The sequence below is a fragment of the Pecten maximus genome, chromosome 3, assembly GCF_902652985.1.
Source record: "Pecten maximus chromosome 3, xPecMax1.1, whole genome shotgun sequence".
NCBI classification, from domain to species: domain Eukaryota; kingdom Metazoa; phylum Mollusca; class Bivalvia; order Pectinida; family Pectinidae; genus Pecten; species Pecten maximus.
Window position 1 is genome coordinate 4,350,832 of NC_047017.1, and position 26,139 is coordinate 4,376,970.

A 26,139-nucleotide genomic window follows, 5' to 3' on the forward strand; every position below is an offset into this window, starting at 1 on the left:
TCATGATAATTTTATACGATTTAATTTATCTCACTTAATGTTAGTGTGATATATTTTTCTTCGAACTTACTTTATTTTAACCAATCAGATTGCAAATACCGCACCCTGCTAATGGCCTCAAGGTCAAAGTACATGAACATGGCGGCTCATCAAACTTGAGAGGTAGACAAAGGTGTGAAAAGATGGGAAAATCTACCCAAAAAGATCCCTTTCTCACCATGACAAACAAACAATGCCAGGTTATATGTCGTTATGTTATAGTTTAATCGTTCCGTATTTCATATACTATATTCTTATGGCTAATTTAAGGGTAGTGCTGTTCGACCAAAACATCGAATATTTGCATGTTGGAACCTACCCCAAGACACCAACAACATTGGTGTTTATTGTAGAGGAGTCGAGAGGAGACAAATGCACGGCATTGTCTAATGCCTAGTGCATTATCCTCGGTGCCAGGTTCGATGGCATCACATCATGATAAAAAGTTAAATAGAAGATCGATCGAAAACGGTTCTGGTCTCTGGACTGCCGTATTCGACTATGAAGCAAAACGAGAAGATGAGTTGACACTCCGAAGAGGGATTACGGTTGAAGTGTTATCAACCGATAAACACATCTCCGGAGATGAAGGATGGTGGACTGGCAGGGTTGACGACCATGTCGGAATATTCCCTAGTAATTTTGTCACCAACAACTATCGTATTGAACATACTATCCCACCTGATATTGCAATCGATTTCAATGAATTACAACTGGAGGAAGTTATCGGAGTTGGGGGATTTGGAAAAGTTTACAGGGGTGTCTGGAAAGGGGAGACAGTTGCTGTGAAAGCAGCACGTCAAGACCCAGATGAACCCATAAGTGCAACAGTTGAAAGTGTCCGTCAGGAAGCTACTGTGTTTTGGTTTTTAGATCACGCCAATATAGCAGCTTTAAAAGGAGTATGTCTGAAAGAACCAAATTTATGTTTAGTAATGGAATTTGCGGAGGGAGGATCACTGAACAGGGTGCTAAATGGACGAAGGATACCTCCCGATATTCTTGTGGATTGGGCTGTACAAATTGCAAAAGGGATGCATTATCTGCATGAAGAATCTCCTATTCCTTTAATACACCGTGACCTCAAATCTAGCAATAGTAAGTATACTATATAACTGATAAGTAATTTCTTAAATGCAACACAAATCACACTCTTTATCTTAAAGCCTTATCTTATAATTACTGGTTGAAAATGAGGAAAACTGTCATTATATATGTTGATAATGAAAAATTTAAATATCTTATAATTACTGGTTCTGTATAATTTATGCATGAAATTGAGGGGAAATTTATGTTATCATTATATTGATAATGAAAAATATTTTTAACTATTTGTGTGAATGCTTGAAAGTTAAAACCAGGTCAGAATTTCAATTTGAATGTCATATTATAATTCGGTGATTATATATATATGCCATGTTTACATTCTTGTTATCAGTGACTGAATCAAAGTCTGTATTTTAGATCATTAGCTATAACTGATAGTTGAAAAATAATGATGATTCAAGAAATAAGTTCTGAACGACAGGTTACAGATTTGCTTATTGATTAATCAAACCGAAGATCAGTGCTGAAGATCTGATAATTGATCTTTTAACTATATATTTGATGAATTCTCGGCTCAAACCCCTGAGAGAATCGAAACTAGGTGACATCTGCAGTGACATCAAGTATAAATGATATCACATTCACAATGAATAGTGTTTTGTTAATTGTGCATGTATAGTCACTGTATTTTATAGTATGTGTTATCAGTTTTCTGGGCGATAAAATTACATTGGCCTCCATTACATTTGTTCTGACACTTACTTACTATTAACAATAATTGTTATTAACATTTATGATTGATTTTAAATTATGATATCATGTGTCATATAAAGAAACAGGTTTTTTATCACAACCTATGATAAATTTTATTTGTGACAATTTGGTGACAACTGATGAACTAAACCCACCTTCATCAGACCAATAACCAGCAAAATATGTAGAGTATCTACACTTGAAGACCTGTATAAAGTGTACATGTATGATACAATAAATCAAATTTACTGGTCTCTCTTCAGCAACAATAAAACTGAAGCTGAGTTTTTCAGTTTGAAATTGGTAGAGATGGGGGAAAAAATGCTTGATTTGCAATTGTCATTACGGAGTACAATCTTACACTTCACAGTACCAGTTGATTCCTTTTCAAAAACATCTGATTGATAGATATTCTGAAAATTAGACAGGGGTGATTAATGTGTTTTAATTTATACATTTTGTATCTTTACATTGAATTTGAAACTTTGTGATATCATAGAATCAGGTTGGTAGATTCGTTGAAAGTCTGTGAGAATCTGCATGCATCCATATATGAGCAACTTCATTTCGTGAAAACAATATCCTTCTATTGGATCCTGTCAAGTCGTGAGCTGTCTCTATTTTGAACAAAATAAACCTTCCTTTCATCAGATGGTACTGCATGCACAGTTCTGTCAGAATGTATATACAGTTCATTGTACACATATACCCGTCAACATGAATATACTGCAACAGCTATGTAATTATTGTACACACATTGATAAAAAAATATGTTAATTAGCTAGCTCCGTCTGCAAGCTTACATGATGACCATCCTGTCACTTCTTTGTCGTGATCAGTATATATAATTCAGTGATATATTCATTGTGATACAGATAGATCTTGCCATGGTTGCTGTTTAAGTAGCCCATGAAATTTTGACTTGTGTAAAGCGAGGGTTTATACTGACGGAATAAAACACATAGATAGAACTAAATGGGTGTTCTGGGGTAAATAAATTTATTGAATATCTCATTTATCCATATATGTAAGGTAGGTGTTATGTCACGCCCGATTTGATTGTGTTTGCACCAAAATCTCGGCGTCAACAAATGTGTCGGAGAATTCCACGTTTTCATATATATAGTAGTACTGTACCAGACATGGTGTCAGGGCCCGAGGAAACTCGGGCTACAGTGTACGTAGTCATGATCAGTGTGTTGACTGTATTAAATGTTTGGTTTTGACCATGAATGCATGCACTTTTGCATTTGATTGCATTGCGAGACTGCAGAAGTCAGAGAAAAATAGGCACTGATTAGTCTATTAATTAGCATATAAATAGTGTATCATTATAAGTTACGTATTCGACCTAATTATGATAAACGCACCAGCCTCTGTAATTATAAGCACAGCCCCAAAGAGGATGGGTGCTAATTGAAACATGGTAATTAAGTAACTTATATTACCTCACTGATCTGCCTGGATGAATATATATATATATATCTCCAAAGAATTTACCTCAGTCCTTGACTTAATTGAATTGTTTTTGCTTCAGAATGGTATAAGAATGAATACAAAAATTTCACCGAAATGAAATTTCACATTTTCCCCATACATATATATATGCATGGTTTTATTATGCATAGAGCAGTGTATAGTCAATCATGAAAGTTCATCAGATAATGATCAATGATCCCACGTACATCAATAACATCTGCATGAAACTAATTTAATTCACCAGGTACTTTAAATTTATGTACACGTATACACAGCAAATTGAATGAGAGATCATGAGATTGAAACCGACATGTATGCAATGTTTTCATGATCAACCTATGTAGGAAACATTCAAACCGCGGCATGCCTTACTAATGATCATGATTGAACTTTGTGAATGTATGATTGAAGCTATATAATTACGCTTAATAGATAGCAACCTATGACCTGACCATAGCCATGATACAGCCATAAATATTTATATTGACCATGCCAGTTTTCTTAAGAATAAATACATACAAGTGTAACAATACTGCACCTCCTGTTATAAAAATGCATGTTTGATACAAATTAATGATTTCAAACAGAAACACACTCCATTGATTTCCCAAAAATGAACTTTTAAACTTCACAGAATTTTGTGACAAGTTGCAATTGCACATAAAAAGCATGTGGAAAAAAAAAAAGGCAAATAATCAAACATGCATAAATTTTGTCCCTTGGCCCCTCTTTATACATGCATACATGTGTACATATAATAATATTTAAGAAAAAAGTACAAAATTGATACTTATGTCATGATGTGTGTGTATTATATATATTCAAATTCTTGTAAAGCTAAAAATAGTTATGTGTCTATATATAGATAATAGTTAAGTATTTAGTACAAGTACATGTATATACTGTATGTGCACAAAAAAGTTGGTTAGATATTACATGTATACAGTGGAACTTCGTTAACTCGAACTCGACGGGACCCCGAAAAAACTTTGAGTTATCCGAGTGTTCGAATTAAGCGAGTTGTCATTTTTGGTGCAAAGTTTGGTCAATATTTGTCAACATTATATAATCATTATAACTCCGCTCTGTCACTCATCAGTTCAGTGTAAAGACTGGTCAATACATGTAAATGTATATGTAATATTTCGTTCCATCACTCTTAGTTTGGTGTAGTTTGCCGATATACAGTCTCGATAAAGATTCTTCCACTTAGTCACTTCAATAACGATATGATGTTCATGTCATGTTTGCAAAAGGAATAACGATAAAATGGAATTCAACCGAATAACAATTAATGTTATATCAAATAACCGTTTAATTTTAACACAGATTATATGTAAAACGTAACAGAACCATAACCTTATATTGGACATATAAAAAAGTGTTTCATAGTCCAACTTACGTTTTACCGACAACCACGCTATTTCCATGTGTATTAGCACAGGAAGTTGGCACTGCGCATGTGCGTATAAAATGTTACTGTAACTGAGTTGGCGTTTTATCCGATTTAATAGACAGCACTGACCGTTACAGTCGTACTCTGAACACCTCGGCAGTAACTACGCTATTGTTTCAGCAGTTTACAGATTTAATAGGCACCGGTGACTTTTTCATTTCTACACCTGTAAAAACATCAGCCGAGTAGATCTACCGGTGTGTCAGAGATTAGTTCCGCTTGAGCGAACAGGTAGATGAGTTGTTGACTATCGTGTGTACTATTATCGGCGACCGCCTTAGGAAATTACCTGATGTAAGTAAAACAGTACTTTTTATCACTGACAGTTATTGTTATAAGATTCCACCGACAATTTCTTTCATGAATTTATGAAACACTTATAATCGCGTAGATACAAACGGAATTTTGATGTTGAAAAAATGTCGGCGTTTACAACCGATCGTTGTTGGACACAAACATGAAACTTCGAGTTATTCGATCATTTAAAGTAGGATTTTTATTGTTGGGACCAAATTTTCACTTCGTATTATCCGAGTTTTTCGAGTTTTACAAATTCGCGTTTTCCGAGTTTTTTTTTACTAGGATAAAGAGAGAATTCGGCCGGGACTGACGAAGTACTTCGAGTTAAGCGGGGTATTAAAGTTTTCCGAGTTTGAGTTAACGAAGTTCCACTGTATATATATCAATTTCATTAAAACAGTAATTTTCATTAAAATTTTCCCAGTTTACATAATTTGCCTGTAAAAATTTCCCCTTTATTACATTGCATGTAACAGTTATATGATTTTCCATGCTAAACAAATGGTGTATATATATATATATGTCAAGTAATAATAACGACAGTACAGACAAGTAAATTGTCAAATTTTCGAGGCAATACATAATGTATACCCAGGAAAAACTGCAAATGATTTCTCTTTCTAGCTTTTCATAATTGTCAGTGAAGTATTTTTTGCATTAAAAGATTCACAGCAACATGTACATGATCAGACTTATGTTAAATTATGTATACTATTCATTGTAGCTATATATCTACAATAGTGTACATACTGTATAATACTAAAGTACTAGTACTATCGATCTTTAATGAAAACCCAATAATGTGGTATACGTATACGTAGCTAGGGGGGTACTTCATGCTACAAACTTGCCAACTTAGTATACAACTGTGTATAGAGGCAACAGATTGATGTACATGGTATATTTAGAAGCTTATCCTGGGAAAAAGTGAACACCCCTGATTGTTTAGTGGGGAAGTAATAGAAATATACTATGGGTGTACACTAAATGCATCAGTACTGACTCAAGCATATAGCCATCTCGGGTTTCTGTACACTCAACATGCAGAGATTACTAACTTGAAGCTCCACCTATATAATAACTTGTACTTTTAATTTGTAAGCATGTATACATACATACTACACAATACAATTAACTATATTTTATTTTTTTTTAAAAATTGTATTTAATTATAACTGATGGTTATAATAAATATGGATGATGGCACAGTGGTCATGATAATGCAATCCTTTTTTTACTACATACCAGTATATGAGACCAGGGTTCGATTTCCAGGAAGGAGATCTAGATGTAAAGGTATCTGGGGTCACTGCGTGGGTTTTCTCCAGATAAATATAGCACATATACCCTATGCTTTCATCCTGGTCAATAAGAGTACTAGTGATATTCATATAGTTTCACATGTTGTAAATTTAATCAAGTTTATAGTTCAAATTTTTTTGAATAGGAATCAAATTTAAAGTGCCCCCGTATTTAGTGTTCAGATGGTTGATTATAAGTAACTAATTACATAAACTCCATAATTGATTATTGTTAATGTACATGTAATTGTCATGGTAATAATTATGAAGAAGTGATTTGTTGATCTTTTACATTAGGTAAATATCTTTGAAATAAAACTGTATGCTAATTAGTATGCTGTATATATAATTAATGATAAATGAAAAGAATAAAAGTGAAAATTTAGCAACATCGATCCCATTCAAATGTTGTGAAAAAAATTGTGACATTGATGATCAACCAATCGTATAATCAGTAATTAGTCAATTATGTCAAAATTCCTGTATATATATATGTATGTATTACATATAGTATTCTGATGTTTCATTAACTTTATTATATAGAGTATATGTCTAGCGTTGATTATAAATTATATAAACGCCAGTTTATACCTCTGCATTGTAATAATAAACCACCAAGTTTTTGTTGTTTTTTTTTTGTAAATATATATATCTGCTTATAAGATTTCTTCTTTTTTTTTTTTTTTCAAAGGTTATTTATGAGCTAGGAAAGTTTTGTCCAGGTTTGTGTTGATTACATCTGATAATTGTTCCTGAACAGACTAGTTAAGTTCTATATATAGTCTATATGTATAGTTTACCTGTATTCATGAATACAAAGCTTAAACAGTATCAGTTTCATTGTGAGGTTGGTGTGTGTTTCACTTCTATAATGCTCCACCCTTCAAAAGACTCGTTTTGTGAGTACTGAATGCTACAATATGAAATAGAAACTCCTTTTACGTCTGTATATTGTTTTCAATGTCTACATGCGGTTCTACATGCATTTGTTTACAAGCATATGTGCACCAACAATTTTCTGCCTGCAGGCTAGGGCACAGGCAGCTGGCTCAAAAGGTATATTAGAGATATATAATGTATAATGATTGTCCATAAGTAGTCTGAAATTTTGATTAAACTTCAATTGACTTGACACAATCTAATTCAATAATCAATTTTACTTTTGAAAGGCCAATTTTATAAAAATGATGCCAATATTTAATATACACTGTATATATATGTAAGTTTTGAAAGATGGCTTACTTCAAAAATTTTGTTTTAACTTTTTGAACTTTTTTTATAAATCAATGCTGATTATATTAAATAGAAATAAACATGTACATGCTCAATATTTTCATGATTAGTGAAATAATTTAGACACTCTATACATAATGTAAAAAGCTGAAACATGGCAGAGGTTCCAGAAATTAGTTCTATATATGTTATTACTTGTCATGCGCATTGACTGCCCCGGCCCAATGTATGGTCGTATAATTATAATAAGAGGCAACTAAATTAGGGTTTTCTTCTTTAATTCTTAAGGTAGCAACTTTATTCTTCCTAATGTCTCCCTTGACACTCCCGCACATTTGGCCTTTAGTTGAGTGTTTGCCCCGGCCCTGTGAGGAAGGCTTTGGGTTCAGTCTGCTGGCCAAAACATATGAAAGTCTATATATCTATATAGCTATAAAAAATTGAAGTTGCACATACGCTACTCCAGTGCATATATTATGTTATATTAGGGCTCAGCATTTTCAGGAGTGGGACAACAGGCCTGGTTCCCCAAATGTAGTAACGTGACACTGGTTGGGTTGTCCTGCTGGGTGTCTTCAGCAGTATGCTTCAGTGAGGTAGCACTATAAAGTTGGCATTAGGTCCACACTACTATCACAATAGAAGAAGAAAGCACAAACATACTGCAGCCTCTGATCTTAAAATACACACATGTACATATACACTACACACACATACACACATGTACATATACACTACGTACACACACGTACACACATGCATATCTCACACACAGAGCAGGTCTTAAAGGACCCTATACTATAGCTAGCTGTTGATAGGACGTTTAAACAATACTAAAACTAGACCAAACGGGATGTAATCAATGTTATACATGCACATGCATATGTATACATGTGCTAATTATATAATATATAAATTATAGCATTTCTTCTTCAAGTTATAATCAGGTATATGAAATCTACTATAAATAATCATAATCTACCGAAGACAGATCTACGATATAAAATTGGTTTGGAACAGACTTGTAAGCCATTATATATGGTTTAACATATATACTGAAACTGATCATGAAGACAAGTGGAGGTACATCAAAAAGTTTGTGTACTTTAATTTGTAAGGGATTAATCAAACACACCTCCGCCACCGTGACCCTGCGGTTTCATTCTCATGTCTGTTTGGCAATTGCAAGTCTAAACTCTTGCTGATCGGGATCAGTATGGAAAAAGATAAGTTTGCATGGCTGAGAAACCCATCCGACTATATACATTATAGTGTATGGGAACTAGGTCATTACCTCCGTAATGTAAGGACTAGGAAAGATGATAGGGTTGCTTGCATTGTTGGCTAAGGCTGCTTTTTGTTTGATGAATATATTATATTTGTGGTCAATGACCTCAGACTAAATTGCTTCTCTTTCCTAGGACATAATTTAAGATTTATGAGAGTAAGAAATTACTTCCTTTTAAACTTGAAAAATGTTCCCATTAAATTGCACTTGATTTTTTAATTCATAATTATATATACTGTATATTGAATAAAATGTTATACACAGCCCCTTATCTCAGGCAAGTTCATTGTTTGTTGGTGTTTCTTTATGCCTACATATTGAAGATTGGGATCCATATTAAAAACAATGATGAAGTTTCTCTGATCATTAACCTGTTCCCCTCATGGCAAAAAAAAACATTTCCATAGCAGTATCCATCTATATACTGTTTATAGTATACGTATTTATCCTCAAATAAGCCCCCCTACTCAAGTGTAAAAGTGCAGTATTAAAGTTCAAGAGCGTTCATTTGTGAGCCAAATTAGTTTATTACTTTGAAATGTATGATTCTGCAAAAAAATGAAAAGGGAGCTTTGGGAACAAGGGCGTGGATTTATATCCAGTAAAGTTGGTTATATGTATATATGTATATACCTATCATATGATTTTCGGTCCTGTTAAACTGTACAGATAGCTACTGTAGTACTTGTGTGGAACTTCATACCTTGGGGCATATGGGTTCACCCCAGTGAGGAGATGGCCATATCATGTATCAAAAGTAGGTCACTCTAACCTAGATTTTGACCTTTGGTATACATGTACAGTGGAACTTCGTTAACTCGAACTCGGATAACTCGAATACCCCGCTTAACTCGAAGTACCTCGCCGGTCCCGGCCGAATTCTCTCTTTATCTTAGTAAAAAAAACTCGGATAATTCGAATTCGGATAACTCGAAAAACTCGGATAATACGAAGTAAAAATTTGGTCCCAACAATAAAAATCCTACTTGAAATGTTCGAATAACTCGAAGTATAATTTTCGTCGATCGGTGGCAAACGCCGACATTTTTTAAGAGCTAAATTCCGTTTGTAATACTGAACATATCGGCACTACTAACCTACATGCTATTATAAGTGTTTCATAAATTCATGAAAGAAATTGTCGGTTGAATCTTATAACAACAAGTCTTGGTGATAAAAAGTACTGCTTTACTTACATCAGGTAATTTCCCAAGGCGGTCGCCGATATCAGTACACACGATAGTCAACAACTCATCTACCCGTTCGCTCAAGCGGAACTAATCTCTGACACACCGGTAGATCTACCCGGCTGATGTTTTTACAGGTGTAAAATGACACAGTCACCGGCGCCTATTAAATCTTTAAACTGCTGAAACAATAGCGTAATTACTGCCGAGGTGTTCAGAGTACAACTGTAACGGTCAGTGCTGTCTATTAAATCGGATAAAACGCCAACTCAGTTACAGTAACATTTTATACGCACATGCGCAGCCCAACTTCCGGTGCTAATACACATGGAAATGGCGTGGTTATCAATAAAAAGTAGGCCGATCAAACAGTATTTTATATATGTCCAATAAAGGTAATGGTTCTGTTACGTTTTGTATGCAATCTGTGTTAAACTTAAACGGTTATTTGTTTTGACATTAATAACTTGTTATTTTGTCGAATTCCGTTTTATCGTTTACCTTTTGCAAACATGACTTGCACATCAGATCGTTATTGAAATGACTAAGTGAAAGAAACTTTATCGTGACTGTATATCGGCAAAACTACACCAAATAACAAGTGACATAACGAAACATTACATATATATTTACATGTATTGACCAGTCTTCACACTAAACTGATGAGCGACAGAGCGAAGTTATAATGATTATATAATGTTGACAAATATTGACCAAACTTTTCACCAAAAACGATAACTCGCTTAATTCGAACACTCGGATAACTCGAAGTTTTTTCGTGGTCCCGTCGACTTCGAGTTAACGAAGTTCCACTGTATATCAAAGAAAAAGGTGGTCAATCTGTTTCTGCTCCATTATAATGAGTTGTCACTGAAACTTCATACCGGGGCTTGCACATCTTAATTAGGTGATCATGAGACAATAGAATGATCTACATTTTGACATTTGACCTACATTTTGACATTTGACCTACATTTTGACATTTGACCTATATAGCTACATCAAAGAAAAAGTTGATCGAGCCTGATCTTGATCTCCTCTGTACATGTACTACTTGTCACTAGAACTTCCACAAATATACTTGGGGCCTGGCCATGGGTCCGTCTTACGTACCTACAGAATTGATTTAAATTGCATTGACCTTTCGATATTAACTACTAAAATCAGTGTCAGTGATAATCACTAATTATTCATGATCATATACATCATGTACATTGATAAATACTATCGAAGTCAATATTGAATGAGGTACTTGTGAGTCTGTCAAATATTCATGTCATGCACATGTATCATATAATATTAATGCTCTGCCAAATTTGTTAACAAGCATATATATGAAGAAAATGTATATGTCATGAATCAGTTAATGTCCATAATTTCATTGATCTTATATTAGTTATTTATCCGTCTTTAACCATTTCAACCAATACCTACATGTAGCTAAAAGTGAAAAAAATGTTTGCTCAAAAATTGTAGTACCTACGGTATATAAAAGCTTACATTATATAACTGCACAGCTATCTATAGACATACTGAAGTATATTTAACAAACATTGCCTCTTTTCACCAGCTAGGTTTTTTCTTTTTCTAAAATCTACACAAAATCAATTTGTGAATGACTTTGTGTAAAACTTAAGGGTTGCCTCCATAGAAAAAAATCAATATAGGATAATCAACTCCAGTCATTTGTATTCCAAATAAGGAGTCTAAATATGTGGGCCATTCATCATGGCTGTTATATAGGGTGGGGGAATCCCAAGATTAATGGCGGAGGAGGTATTTATAGCTGTAGAATTTTATTAATATTAATTCATTGTGGTTGTTATATAATTAAATGAGGATGATCCCTGATGAGGCCATTGCATATTGGAGGGGGATGCTTTACGAATACGTATTAAGAATACTATGATTACAGTTATATGTAGAGAGCAATATGGAGAGAAGAATCCTTATTACTTGACATTCCATTCCTGTTGCAGGGATGGGGCCTTTTTGTCTTATTTTGAGAAGAAAATTGGTGAATTTGGAAAGTTTTTTTCTGCAGTAAACTGCAAATTTTGATAACTTGGCTTAAATATGAGATAATTTCAATCGGGAATGGGGTCCATTAACAAACCCATAAAGCCCTCAGAAAAAAACCCTGTGGTGAATCATTCAAGACCTTAAGATCATTGTTAGATTAACACTAGTTAATACCATAATTACTCTTACATCATGTGTTTATGTTGTATTTATGTTGGTATATAGATAGTTCAAGCTTTCAAGTACCTGTATATAATTTTAACAAAAAAATCAACAACAAAACTGATTATCTGTTTCAGTACTCTTAAAAGAAAAGATTCTAAGTGATTCATTGGAGAAGAAAACTTTGAAGATAACAGATTTTGGATTAGCGCGAGAAGTATCAAGAACCACCCGGATGTCTGCCGCAGGCACATATGCCTGGATGGCTCCATGAAGTCATCAAAACCTCCACGTTCTCCAAAAGTAGTGATGTCTGGAGGTATGGCTATATTTATCATACCATGTGATCGTAATCTCAAAATTTCGGAGGTGTCAATTAAACTTATATCTCTTTATATTCTGCTGTATATATATGATCAAGATTTCATGTTTTGTTCAGTAATGGTAAATTTTCATCTATCTTAAGCTTTCCAATAAAAGCAAAAAACTCATTGAACTAATTCATGGTTTCATTGGCCAAGGGTACCGGTTCAATGGATTATTTTCAATGCTATGAAGATTGGTCCGTCACATAAGATGTACATTGTATTAATTTTAAGCTCTGAACAGTACCTTGTAGTTTAAAGCTCTTGAGAGGGCTGGAATTTTTGCTTTGGGTTGTTTGGATGCTGTGCTTTATAAGGTGATGAGAGATGTTAGTTAGTCGATAGTCGATTAGGTGCACATGTACAGCTAAAACACTATAGATATAAATAACTACTTGATTCATGAGCTAATAAGGCTTATTGTGTTTCTCCTGGAGCTGAGAACAGACTTTCCAGTGCTCTTTCATTGCTATATGCCCTTTGGCAAGACGCTTTATGCAATAGTGTAATGAACATCCTGTATGTTGTCCATTGCGGTAGCCACCAGCTACTACATCAGGGAGACTTTGTCTTATAATGACCCTGGCTGTTAAAGTGTTTAGGAGTTACCCATAATACCCAGCAAAACAAAATGAAACATCAGAGAAATCGAAGTACTTCAGAAAGTGCTACATGAAGTGCTTTAGATGATTGACTTATAATGTCTTATTTTACTCTAGATCTGGTTAGTGTTTTTTTTTTTTTTTTTTTTTCAAATCTACACTAGATCTCCAGTCGCTGTAGTTGCTTAAAATCTACTTGCTGTTTATGAAATTTTAACGTGGAATCGGAATCTGATTTAAACCTTGATAACATTTGAACTTTTAGCGAGGAAACCAATCCTGCATCTCAGGCAGAATTTATTGTATCAATATATATTGACTTCTGAGGCTCTACAGTAGTGGTGTGATTTCATTCATATTTTATGAACACTGTATATATTGCTATGTATAAGCTATTTGTGTATAAAACAATAGGGTTACAATCAATATGACCTGAGGAGAGTGGTTTGTTAGGGTACAGATGTATTTCAATGTTATTGAAATCTGCTAGCAAAACCCCTGGTGTTACGTACACTCCCCTCCCCCTCTGTCATTATGGAAACTCAAGATTCAGACATTGGCAGTGTTGCTAGAATCTATTTATAGGTGAAAAGTGTTGGTGTACTTATTGATGATTTAATATTGTTTACCTCTTAGCTTCTTGGTTGATTGTTTTAGGTTTAATAATGCATATATATTTCAAAAGTGATGACGTATGCATCAGCCCAGGAAAAATTCTTTTCATACCGCGCCATGAAATGGGAGGGCATATAGTGTTACCCATGTCCGTCCGTCCTGTCCAGTCCTGTCCCATCCTGTCCCATCTGTCCCGTCCCGTCCCGTCCCGTCCTGCCACGTCCCCTCTCCTCCTATCCCGATGCAGTGTATAACTAGCTTATCACAGGATATATCTGATGCGATCCTCACCAAACTGTGTCTGGCCATGGGTGTCAAGTACTATAGCTAGTGGGGCATTTATGTCTTACAGACATTTTCTACTTTATAACTGTAACCTGTGGGTAAGCTCAAAATTTGACCAAAAATTATTACTTTTCGAAAGAAAACATGTTGTTTAATTAAGTTCAACAAGAAAATGTTTTGCATGAAAAAATTAAGCATCTTAATTAAAATAGCTAAAGAAAAAAGAAAAAAAAATGAATTGCTATCTTAAAATATGAAGAAGTTTTTGTTCTCTGTAGTACGTATATACTGTTATAGGACTGTCACAGCTAGAGAATTCATATGACACATACGATGATTGTGTATCCCTCAGCAATAATATAATAATATTTCTATCAGAAAGTTAAGCCAGCAGTAATTTAAAGAAAACCGTTAATTATGTGGAGTGATTACTTGCATTGTCGTCCCTCTCAGCCAGACAGTGCTAGCGCTGCTATCTACAAAGTTGACACAATGCACCAATACATGTGCTGTAATCGATCATTAAAAACAGCTTCAAAGTTGAATTAATAGTCATTGTAAATATATAAGTTCAATTTCATTTCCCCATTTGACTCTGTCATTTCTTACATTTTGTATTTTAAGTTATTTCCTTAAACCTCTCATCCTGGCCATATGGTCATCTGACAAACTCAAATACATGTTCCTTTCATGGCAGAACTTTTAATCACAAAACTTTTATTAAAATCGTTACAAAAGTTCATTAGGTAATATTCTTTTTATAATCGTGGGGCGGTGCCTGCTCTTTGAACCATGCTTAGATTGTTGTTCTTGTGGCCGTATCATCAGGAAAACAATTTTGATGTCTTTTGTTATATACCAGTAGAAGATAAGATTTGAGAAATTTCCATTTTAGAGCATAAACATATTTGAAATCAAACTTATAATGATTTTCCATGGGGAGACCGGTACCCTGTGGCTTAGTATGAAACAGTGTATGATTGGGATATTGCAATTGGCATCTGTCAAAAACAGACTGGTATTGATTCGAAACTGCCTTGGCTGGCATGCCGATTTCTGTCCTGGCATGAGTCAATGGTAGGACATGTTAACACAATACCTTTTGTCTTCTTTTCCAGCTATGGCGTGGTCCTTTGGGAGCTACTGACTGGCGAGACGCCGTACAAGGGCATCGACGCTCTGGGCGTGGCCTATGGTGTGGCCGTGAACAAACTCACCCTCCCTATACCGAGCACCTGTCCAGGACTCTTCGCTAAACTTATGTCAGGTATGTAGAATGTATTAGGTATGATATTGTTTTTTTTCTTCCTTTCTTCCAAGGTTGTCTGGCAATGATTTTTTCTGTATGGCCATTCGTGAGAAGTTCCATTATATAATTATCTACTGTATGCCTATATTGCCACTGTGCTTCGACATTGGACAAGCCAGGCGGTAGGACTAAGTACATCCTACGATGTTTCCTGACATTTGAATCTCCGGAGGATGTCTGTGTGTTAATATAAGACATAGCATATATATACATGTCTTGCATTATAATACCTTTTGATTGATTTCACCAGGTAATTAAAATGAGGAATATTCGGCCTGGAGGTGTAACTATGGATACTTTTACCTGCTACATGTACTGGATATATGTGTTAATATGTATGTTTGGTGAATGCCTGAATTAACCTGTTGTACAGATTTATCAGAGTTACCTTTGGAGAGTTACCTATATACAATGTACATTACTGCATTTATTCTTGTGGAAAGTGGCCTTGGAGGTGCAGTGTAAAATTATATAAAATAGTTTCTAGACATAATCTTATCCCTCTTTATTACATTAATATCATTCCTAATTTTTGAATGTTAAAAGCTCAGAGTTGAAAACATTTTTTTTTTATTATAAATGTAAAAATCTAGAACCAGATGATTTTATTATACAGAAAATGAAATCTTGCTCTCAAAATCCTATCTCTTGTTTATAGATTTTATTATTTAACCAAATATCGTACCAATCTAGCACTACAACATATTTATTGTCTCATTTATATTTTATTGAATAAAAAAAACCTTTTCAAGCCAAAAATACCTAAATCAATTACAAGCAATACAGGAATTCCAATCATTCCGAAAGTGTGAAAGATAATTAGAGTTTGGAATTATCTGCAGCAGAGAGTAAATCAATGAATATATACAAAGTTTCTGTAAGTAATTTTAGCCGGATGGGATCTACTTTATAATTGGACTTAGTGGCATTTGTGTAACAATATGTGCTGAAATTTCAATCTAGCTCCGTAACCTTATCAGCATCACCTATGATTGTATGTCAGCCGTTCCGAATTCAGATCAAGTTAAGTTTTCCAAAAAGTAATTATTGGCAAATGATACCAGAAGAAAGTCTGCTTTTTGCAGCAAAAGAGTTTTGTTGGAGTATAATATACCTGATAATCGAGTTGTCGATTTGTCTCTGAAACAGAATGAAGTCTGCTTTTTGCAGCAAAAGAGTTTTGGTGGCCCCCGAGTATAATATACCTGATAATCGAGTCGTCGATGTGTCTCTGTACACTGGCCATAAATATTTCTCAGGACTTTTTCATCAGGATCAATAAACTTTGTATGGGCAGCATATACCAATACTTTATATATATATACCTTGTTTTAATGAGCAATAGGAAAAATAGGTCACTGTGACCTACTCTTTAGAATGTCAAAAGAACACATATGGTTGGAGTCTATCTAGCTCTGAGGTAGTTTTAATTCAAGACAATAATCATTATCTTGCTAGTACAATTTTTTGCGATGAACAGTGGGGATTATTCAGATCAGTGAATTCAAAAGTTGAAGATCAGGTTGCTGGCTAATAAAATATTTATTTATATATAGTGTTGTAGTTTATGGATAATCATTACTAGCCCCTCCCCCTCCCTCTCCCCATAGCAGGGTCAGTGGTGTTTAATAATGGAATTAAAGGTGGTCATCTATCTGTCACTTTAAGGACTGAGGAATGATGGGAGACCTATCAGAATATTCTGGCGGGTACATATTCATTAATTTGTCTGGAGTTATAGGCTGCTTATATTTATAATATACTCTCTCAACAAATTTTGAAACGTGATCAAGATATATATATGTAGATCAAAATAATCTAATAGACGACTTCCACAATGATCATGTCAGGGTATCGGGCCGACCACCGCGTACTGTGCCATTGAAACACTCTTATATACACTATGTGTTGGTGATCTGAAGATATAGATTTGAAATTCCTGTCGTAGTTGTACCGAGAGAAATATTTATTATGCACGTACAATTTGTATCGATGTATGTAAATACATTGCGATCCAGATATTCATATCATCTTATAGACGACTTCCACAATGATCATGTCAGGGTATCGGGCTGATCATCACTGCGCCATTAAAAAGGTTCTTGATTAGATAGATAAAACTAGATCACTTTCCTGATGGGATAGATACAACTTGATCACTGTCCTAATTAGATAGATACAACTACAGGTGTAGAAGATCACTTTCCTGACAGATTCTTTATTATGTTAATTAATTACCGTGGTGACTTAAATATTTTATTTTTTTGGTATTTTCCAGACTGCTGGCATCAAGAGCCTCATCAGCGGCCGATATTTTCGGAGATCCTACATCGACTCAGTGAGATTGCCTCCTCTCCTTTCATGACAACCCCTCAGGAATCCTTTCATACTATGCAAGAAGACTGGCGCTTAGAAATCGAAGAAATGTTCAACGAACTTAGACTCAAAGAAAAGGTAAGCTCATTTTCATGGTAGAATGTATGTATAACTAATGAAAATTTTTAAATCAATTCAAAAAGTGAAATTATTCAAATTAAACACCCCCCATTTAGTAAAAGGGAATGTGTGCAAGCATGATAATTGTTCAGCTGAAACTCAGGAACTGTTCAACCAATTTAGTTCATTTTCACAAGAATATGTGTCCTATCATATCAACAATATGGATTATTATCTCTGCAATACTGTGTTGATGTATAAAGGTGACTATTTCAGGAGCTCCGATGCAGGGAGGAGGAGTTAACAAAAGCAGCATTACAGCAAAAGAAAATCGAGGAACTCCTTCACAAACGAGAACAGGAATTAAAGGAGAGGGAGATCGAGCTGGTAGAGCGTGAACTAAATATCATGATCTTACAGCAGATCATGGGTAACCCAAAACCTCGCAAACGAAAGGGAAAGTTTAAAAAGAGCCGCCTTCAACTCCTGAAGTATGGGGGTAGCTCTATCAGTGAACCCTCGGGTAATTAAGACATACATTCTTCATAAGTGTGGATATTTTCGTTTCTAGAATATATTTTCCGTAATAATAGAGCAAAAACTGCCAATGCAAAGGACCTCATGATCATGAACAATGTCCAAATACAAATTAAAGTACAATGAGAAAAGCTCCAACTCCAATTTTAGACAATTTATCGTAACGAAAATCCTTAATAAAAACTAATTGAATCAGTAGTAAAGTTATGCATTTTTGTAAAACAAGTTACGTATTTTTGTAAAACAATTTGAATTGTATTAAACTCCAATTTTAGACAACTGATCATAACGAAAATCCTTGATAAAAACTAATTGAATCAGCAGTAAAGTTATATGCATTTTTGTAAAGCAATTTTAATTGTATTGTGTTATTTCAGACTTTCGACACAATATCACTGTTCAGCATGAGTCACCGTATCACCACGGTCATCCGGCCAGTCCAGACAGCCCACCCCACTCACCAACTTCATTTCATCCTCCCCGTCTACGGGCCATAGCTTGTAAGTTATTACTACTGAATTGCACTTTTATATCTGGGCCATAGTTTATTAGTGAGCCCAATTTCTCACACCAGCTGCCTGGGCCATAGCTTGTAAGTTATTACTATTGAATTGTACTTTTATATCTTGGCCATTGTTTATTAGTGAGCCCAATTTGTCTCACCAGCTGCCTGGGCCATATCTTGTAAGTTATTACTACTGAATTGCACTTTTATATCTGGGCCATAGTTTATTAGTGAGCCCAATTTGTCACACCAGCTGTCTGGGCCATAGCTTGTAAGTTATTACTATTGAATTGTACTTTTATATCTTAGCCATAGTTTATTAGTGAGCCCAATTTGTCTCACCAGCTGCCTGGGCCATAGCTTGTAAGTTATTACTATTGAATTGTACTTTTATATCTTGGCCATAGTTTATTAGTGAGCCCAATTTGTCACACCAGCTGTCTGGGCCATAGCTTCTCTAAGTTATAACTATTGAATTGTACTTTTATATCTTGGCCATAGTTTATTAGTGAGCCCAATTTGTCTCACCAGCTGTCTTGGTAAAGCCCAAATTAAAGCTTGCACAAAGTAAACCCACTTACCATTTCCTATCTCTACAGGCCACATATATTGTTTACAAGTCTGCTACATTTTTACTGTCAGTTGTTCGGTGGGACAAAGTTATAATACACCCACTATAACTTACAGAGGGTCATGTCTAGTTAGCTCACCTGGTTCTAGGGGTCAAGTGAGCTTGAGCAATGATGTGGCATCTGGTGTCTTGATTCCTTCTGTATGGTTCATTAACCAAGAGTCCTAGACTCATGATATTTGGCTGATGAATTCTTGGGAGGAAGCCCCATAAATTAAAAAAAAAAAAAAAAAAAAATCTTGACTTATATTCAAGGTCACAATGTCAAAGATGTTAAACCTTTAAACAACTCTTCTTGGTTAACCAAGAGGCCTAAAAGCAGGATGTTTGGCTCGTAAGTTGTTAGAATGAAGCCTTGCAAAGTTTGCAAAGTTTGCAAAGTTAAATGACCTTGGCCTATATTTAAGGTCAAAGAGGTAAAATTTCTTAAGATCCAACAACATTTTCTCACAAGCCTAGAATCATGCGATTTGACTGGTGGGTTCCTGGGATGGAGCCCAACTAAGTTTTGCATAAAGAGATTACCTTGAACTGTGTCAGACAGGTCAAATTTATTTATAAAAAAAACATCTTCTGATTAACTGAAAGGGAGAGACTCATCAAAGAAGTGAATAATAGGTGAGTGATGCAGGCCTATTTGGCCTCTTGTTTTCTAGGAAAATTTGTAGCTTTCTGCATATTTTATTCCTTCATTGTTTAAATTTAGATGTGTTAAATTAAGGTAGTTAGGCAATCAATAATCATTACTTAACTGACATTGTTGTATTTTAGATCCAGCTGATGGGATCAAAGGTCAAACCTGGGGACCAAGTTCTGCCAAAAAGGATCGCCATCCAAGGTCATCCGTCATTTTTGGAGATGGACGGTGGTCAAAAAGTGCTCCAAACTTAGAGCGATCTCTCAAACATATAGGTGGACATTCCAATATAGGAGCACTTCAGGAACTTTGTAAGTGATGGTCAAACAGGAACTGAACATTTGATTTGTAAATTTTTGTCAAAATATGAAATTTGCAAGAGCACATGTGAAGAGAAAATTTGTATGAAGAAGCCAATCTCGGGGAGAAAAGTATATATAGGTCACTCAAGGAGTAAATGTGTATGTAGAGGTCATTCAAGGTGGGATTTATGTGTAGAAGTCTCGCATGGTGGGAATTTGTATGTAGATTTCACTTTCAAGGAGAATATTAGGTCACTCACCAACTGGGAATTTGTAAGAAGTCTCAATTTGGGAATTTGTATGTAGTGGTCACTCCTACCATGGGAACTAGAGGTGGTAATTTTCATGTAGAAATCAATCCTGGGGTGGAATTGTATGTCACTTAAGCAGGAAATTTGTAGGTAAAGGTCACTCACAAGGTGGGAATTTGTATGTAAAGGTCAGTCACATGGTGGGAATTTGTGAAGGTCAGTCACAGAGTAGGAATTTGTAGGTAGAGGTCACTCACAAGGTGGGAATTTGTATGTAGAGGTCACTCAAAAGGTGGGAATTTGTATGTAAAGGTCACTCTCATGGTGGGAATTTGTATGTAGAGGTCACTCACAAGGTGGGAATTTGTATGTAGAGGTCACTCACAAGGTGGGAATTTGTATGTAAAGGTCAGTCACAAGGTGGGAATTTGTATGTAGAGGTCACTCACAAGGTAGGAATTTGTATGTAGAGGTCACTCACAAGGTGGGAATTCGTATGTAAAGGTCACTCTCATGGTGGGAATTTGTATGTAGAGGTCACTCACAAGGCGGGAATTTGTATGTAGAGGTCACTCACAAGGTGGGAATTTGTATGTAAAGGTCAGTCACAAGGTGGGAATTTGTATGTAAAGGTCAGTCGCAAGTAGTGCTGGGAATCGCCATGATATTGAAGATCGATTATCGGGCTGTCAGGATCGATTGATAATCGATTATCGGCTGGAAATGGTTTTTTATTAGGTCCGACCACGTGTTAAATAAATTCTGGAAAGTCCGGATTCCTTCATATATTAGCAAATTAGTATAGCCTTGTACAAAACGCTGCACTGACCACGATTACGTAAGGTAGCTACAACTCTTGAATGCCGGCGTGGTTCAAGCGAGACATAACAAGAACAAGCGAAATGGATGTTTTATTTTGGTTTATTGAAAATAAAAGCATTCATAACAACAGTACGTATCTCAATAACTTCAGCCATTCAAATTAGAAACATATGAAACAATCTATTCATAGCCAAATTTCACAAGCGATCTTTTAAGTGCAAAATCGATTATCGAATCGATCTTGGGTCCAACTCGATTTAATCGATGTTTCCGGTTATCAGTACACCACTAGTCACAGGGTGGGAATTTGTATCTAAAGGTCTCTCACAAGGTGGGAATTTGTATGTAAAGGTCACTCACAAGTTGGGAATTTGTATGTAGAGGTCACTCACAAGGTGGGAATTTGTATGTAAAGGTCACTCACAAGGTGGGAATTTGTATCTAAAGGTCTCTCACAAGGTGGGAATTTGTATGTAAAGGTCTCTCACAAGGTGGGAATTTGTATGTAGAGGTCACTCACAAGGTGGGAATTTGTATGTAGAGGTCACTCACAAGGTGGGAATTTGTATTTAGAGTTCTCTCACAAAATGAGAATTTCTATACTTGGTTTTGCTGAAACCTATAAACCTATAATTTTATGTGACAGGAACTTCTATGGTGTACTGTCTCCAAAAAAAGGTAGCTAGCATTAGAATAAATTCATTCTGATAGTTGCACAGTTAAGGGATTAAAGAGATGTTTCTTTGTCCTTCTCACCAAAGATTTCTGATCTCAAAGTATTCTACAATCGACATCTAGCTAGAGCCTAGTGTACTGACATAGGAAACCGAGCATTTCCTCTTGATGTGAACTAGTACTTTGTGACTTTTGTAAGACAATCAATGAAATCTGTGTATATTAACTTCCAGGAATACTTTAATATTGAAATCAGTTTTACAAATAGAAAAGTAACACTATTGAAGTCCAAGATTGCTAGGATGTTTAAATCATAGTGTAAAAAAAAATAATTAGAAGTTTTTTTTATATAGAAAATGTTCCATCACTATTTCATGTGAACCTGTAATGGGTTTTTTGACAGTCTCAGATGAGTCAACTTGCAGCTTATTTTCAGAAGGTATGAACAGTTTAACAGAGAGGTTGTGGGCCAGTGTAGAAGTAAACTTTTATGTGGGTTTTAGCACTCCCTACTGAAAGTGGTGCATGTGGTGAACTAGATTTGCTTGTACCAGAAAAAAAAACTTTACAGAAAAAAGAAACAGTAAAATAAGCTCTGTGAAGTTATTAGACGATCTAATTAGAATCAGATCCTGAATTAAACTTGGATTTGGTGTCCATCTTTCCATGCCTGGAGTTTTTCAGGAACAAAACTCTCCTTCTGTCAATTTTTCTGAAACTTGGGTCCATATCATCAGTCCTCTATTGGTAGTTGTAAGATTTTCTTTTCATCGATTTTCAGAAGTTTGTCCCTTTAATGATTTCCTTGGGATAAATATTTGATATGTGGGACCATGGTGTATTCATTCAGACTTCGGCCTTACAATAATTAATAATAAGTCAATCAAGTAGAGTATATTGTAATCTCCATATTTACAAAATGGAAGGTTTGTTGTTTGAAATTTCAAAGTCCATATTTACTTGTCAAAGTCTTAACTTCTTACTACAAGTCTTGCAAATATGTAATACATAGTTAAGTCTTTATGTAGTTAAATCAAAACATCACTTTCAATATTAGACCTTCCACAGTGTAGCAAAGAGCAAAACTTTTCCTTTTACATTAGTCATCATTAAGAAACATCCGTTACTCATGACTTCAGTTCCACTGTCTGACCAATATTTAAGAACAGAAAGAATGGTTTTTGCAGACATGCATTTGCAGTCACAATGCAATAAGCTTAAATCACACTCATTTTTGGTGTCAACGTTTCATTTAAACAACATCTTATATTTAACCATACATTTGAGGTCACGATGCAAAAAGCTAAAATCACCCATATTTTTGGTGTCAACATTTCATTTAAGCAATTGCAACCTTTTATATTTAACTATACATTTGAGGTCACAATGCAATAAGCTAAAATCACCCTTATTTTTAGGTGTCAGCATTTCATTTAAGCAACCTCTTCAATTTAACCATAAGGCCTTTATAGTCGGGACATTGAGTGTATTTTGTAGCCCCTTGTGAAGAGTAACAACCATCAATAACTGACATTGTCTTACTCAGAAAGTCCCATTTATCAGTTATATGTTATAGATTAAAGCAAGTGCTATAAATAGATACATCCTAGAACCATTCTTCCTCTTATATAGTTTTATGGTTATAACTGCTACATTTATTAAATGATTTAAAATTGTATTTGCATGATTTGTCTGTCAAACCTTTTTTCTTGACATTTGTTCCTGGTGTTGGAAGGCAATTTAACTTTGAATTTAAAACAGAATGTAGACAAAGAGAATGTTTGACTTTTAACTCCTTTGACCCAGATGTGAGAGAGAACTAATGACATACACCTTCTTATGTTTGTATTTGATCTTGATATGTGAATGAATTCTCAATATTTATGCCTAATCTCGCCAGACTTTTTTCCTTAGTAGATGTGCGTGAAAATTCAGAATATTTATAACTTGGCCATATACAGGTGATAAAGACACTGGGTGTTGGGTTTAACTTTCAGAATGATACTTAACAGTTGTCGCTAGGACAAGAACAAACGTATTGGTGATACAGAGTAATTGTGTGTGGTGCTTGTGTGAACATAGAGGGAAAACCAGTTCCCCAATGTCCACAGGTACTGCCCTAGAGAAACTTCAGGATAATTAGATTGTATAAAGGAGCTGACCCTGTTAAGTATTCAAAAATGGTGCCAGATATCATTTTGGAGTTATGATCTTTGGAAAATTTAGATAACAGAGATACTTAATTTGATGAAGATTATTATGATCAAAAGTGTCCAAAGCTAATTCTTTTGTAACTGTTGACCTAGTCTGGATAAAATATTTATGATTATTATCATATAGTTTATCTTGTTGCGTCCATGTTCCAGACGGTGACGAGAATGACCTGCCGGTTGAGCTTTTCGAGGAGGTCCGAGGGAGAAACATTCCATACGAGTCTGGCGATTCAGGGAAAAGTTCTTCACTTCCAGACAAGAAAAAAACTGAAAATAAGACTGAGTCTGTGTTGCTCAATGTGGCGGCCATGTTGGTTGCTGTGGCAGCAGGGTTCGACATCAGGTCTACGCCTCCTGCCCCACAGAACTCAAGGGAGGACAGTCGTGTTGTGCGCAGAAAAAGGGACTCTCACATTGGGAACCGACGTGATGCCTACATGGCAGCTGTGCGTGATTCCTTCATTGAACCCGATGAATTCTCAGCTTATCGTTTTACCTCAACTGCCGGCTACCCACACAATACATATCATGGCTACAACGTGAGACATCGCCCAAGCATTAACATGGATGTGCCTATTAGGTTTACAGAACAAAACGAACAAAACTCTACCACTCCTTCAACTCACACCACCAGTACTATCACGTCACACTCAACACCAAAACGACAGTCCTTGTACAGCGAAAGCGATACAAGCACTGTAATTTCTCCATCCCCGTATCCCGAACACCGGGGTCACGGGACTCTACAGAGACAAACCTCGGATGGCAGTAATTATGACACGCCGAGAACATCAAAAAATTCCCATAGACATTCTGTGACTTTTGAAGATGATTTCAGGCCCGATTACAACCGGGACAGTAAAACCAGTACAAATAGACACTCCCCATCTAATTCCTCAGGTTCAGGTGTAGGCCCACCCATTCCCCCTCATGACTTTGACACGCGGGGCACTCCGAGCAGATCTTCGTTGCATCGTAGTGACTACAGTTCAAGACAGCAGGAGTCGGATGCTCCACCACCGATTCCCCCACGCCGTCGGATTAACACAAACGGAGACGTGTCTGTGCCAGAGAGGCCCTCAACGCTGGACGTGGGGCCTCGACATAGACCGACACTTGTACGAATACCACCGCTTCAACAGAACAACAAAAAGGTTGCTGGCAGCGAGGCCTCGCCCGTGCAGGTCGACAAGAACGAAGCAATGTACAGGCAGCAAGATGGAAACTCCGACACCACCCCTTACTACTCAACTCGCTCGAGTCTGTCTCCCGGTCACACTCCGCCGCACATCGCTCATCAGACCACCCTCCTCGACATCGACGTGGAAGGGCAGAGCCAAGACATCACTGCTCCACTAATACAGCCGGAATCGCAATTCCGCTATTCCGACTTTGAAAAGCATGATGTACTCTATTGAGGCAAATGGTACACTTAAATATATATATATATACATATATATATATATAATTATGTAGAAGTATAATGTGATATTTAAAACTGAGATCAACATTTCATCAGAAATAAGTTCGGTTTTCAGTGTTCCAAGTTTATATCAATATATTGCATAGCAATCTCTTGTGTTCTATAATTGAAGGTGAAATGAATAATACTGATCATTAAAATTTTTCATATCTTTATCATTATTATAACAACATATTGCTATATTTTGTTTTCATTTTTTTTTTT

General features: G+C 35.6%; 1 protein-coding gene across 1 annotated transcript; it reads left to right on the top strand.

The window, feature by feature from the left end:
• Window positions 1-127: 127 nt before the first annotated feature.
• On the top strand, window positions 128-26,139 carry LOC117322988 (mitogen-activated protein kinase kinase kinase 11-like). Its single transcript, XM_033877960.1, is given in 9 exon segments — window positions 128-1,137; window positions 12,405-12,538; window positions 12,540-12,586; window positions 15,253-15,401; window positions 17,722-17,897; window positions 18,156-18,402; window positions 18,794-18,916; window positions 20,324-20,500; window positions 24,606-26,139. Coding segments are annotated over 9 exon segments (3,027 nt in total). The 5' UTR covers window positions 128-428; the 3' UTR covers window positions 25,871-26,139.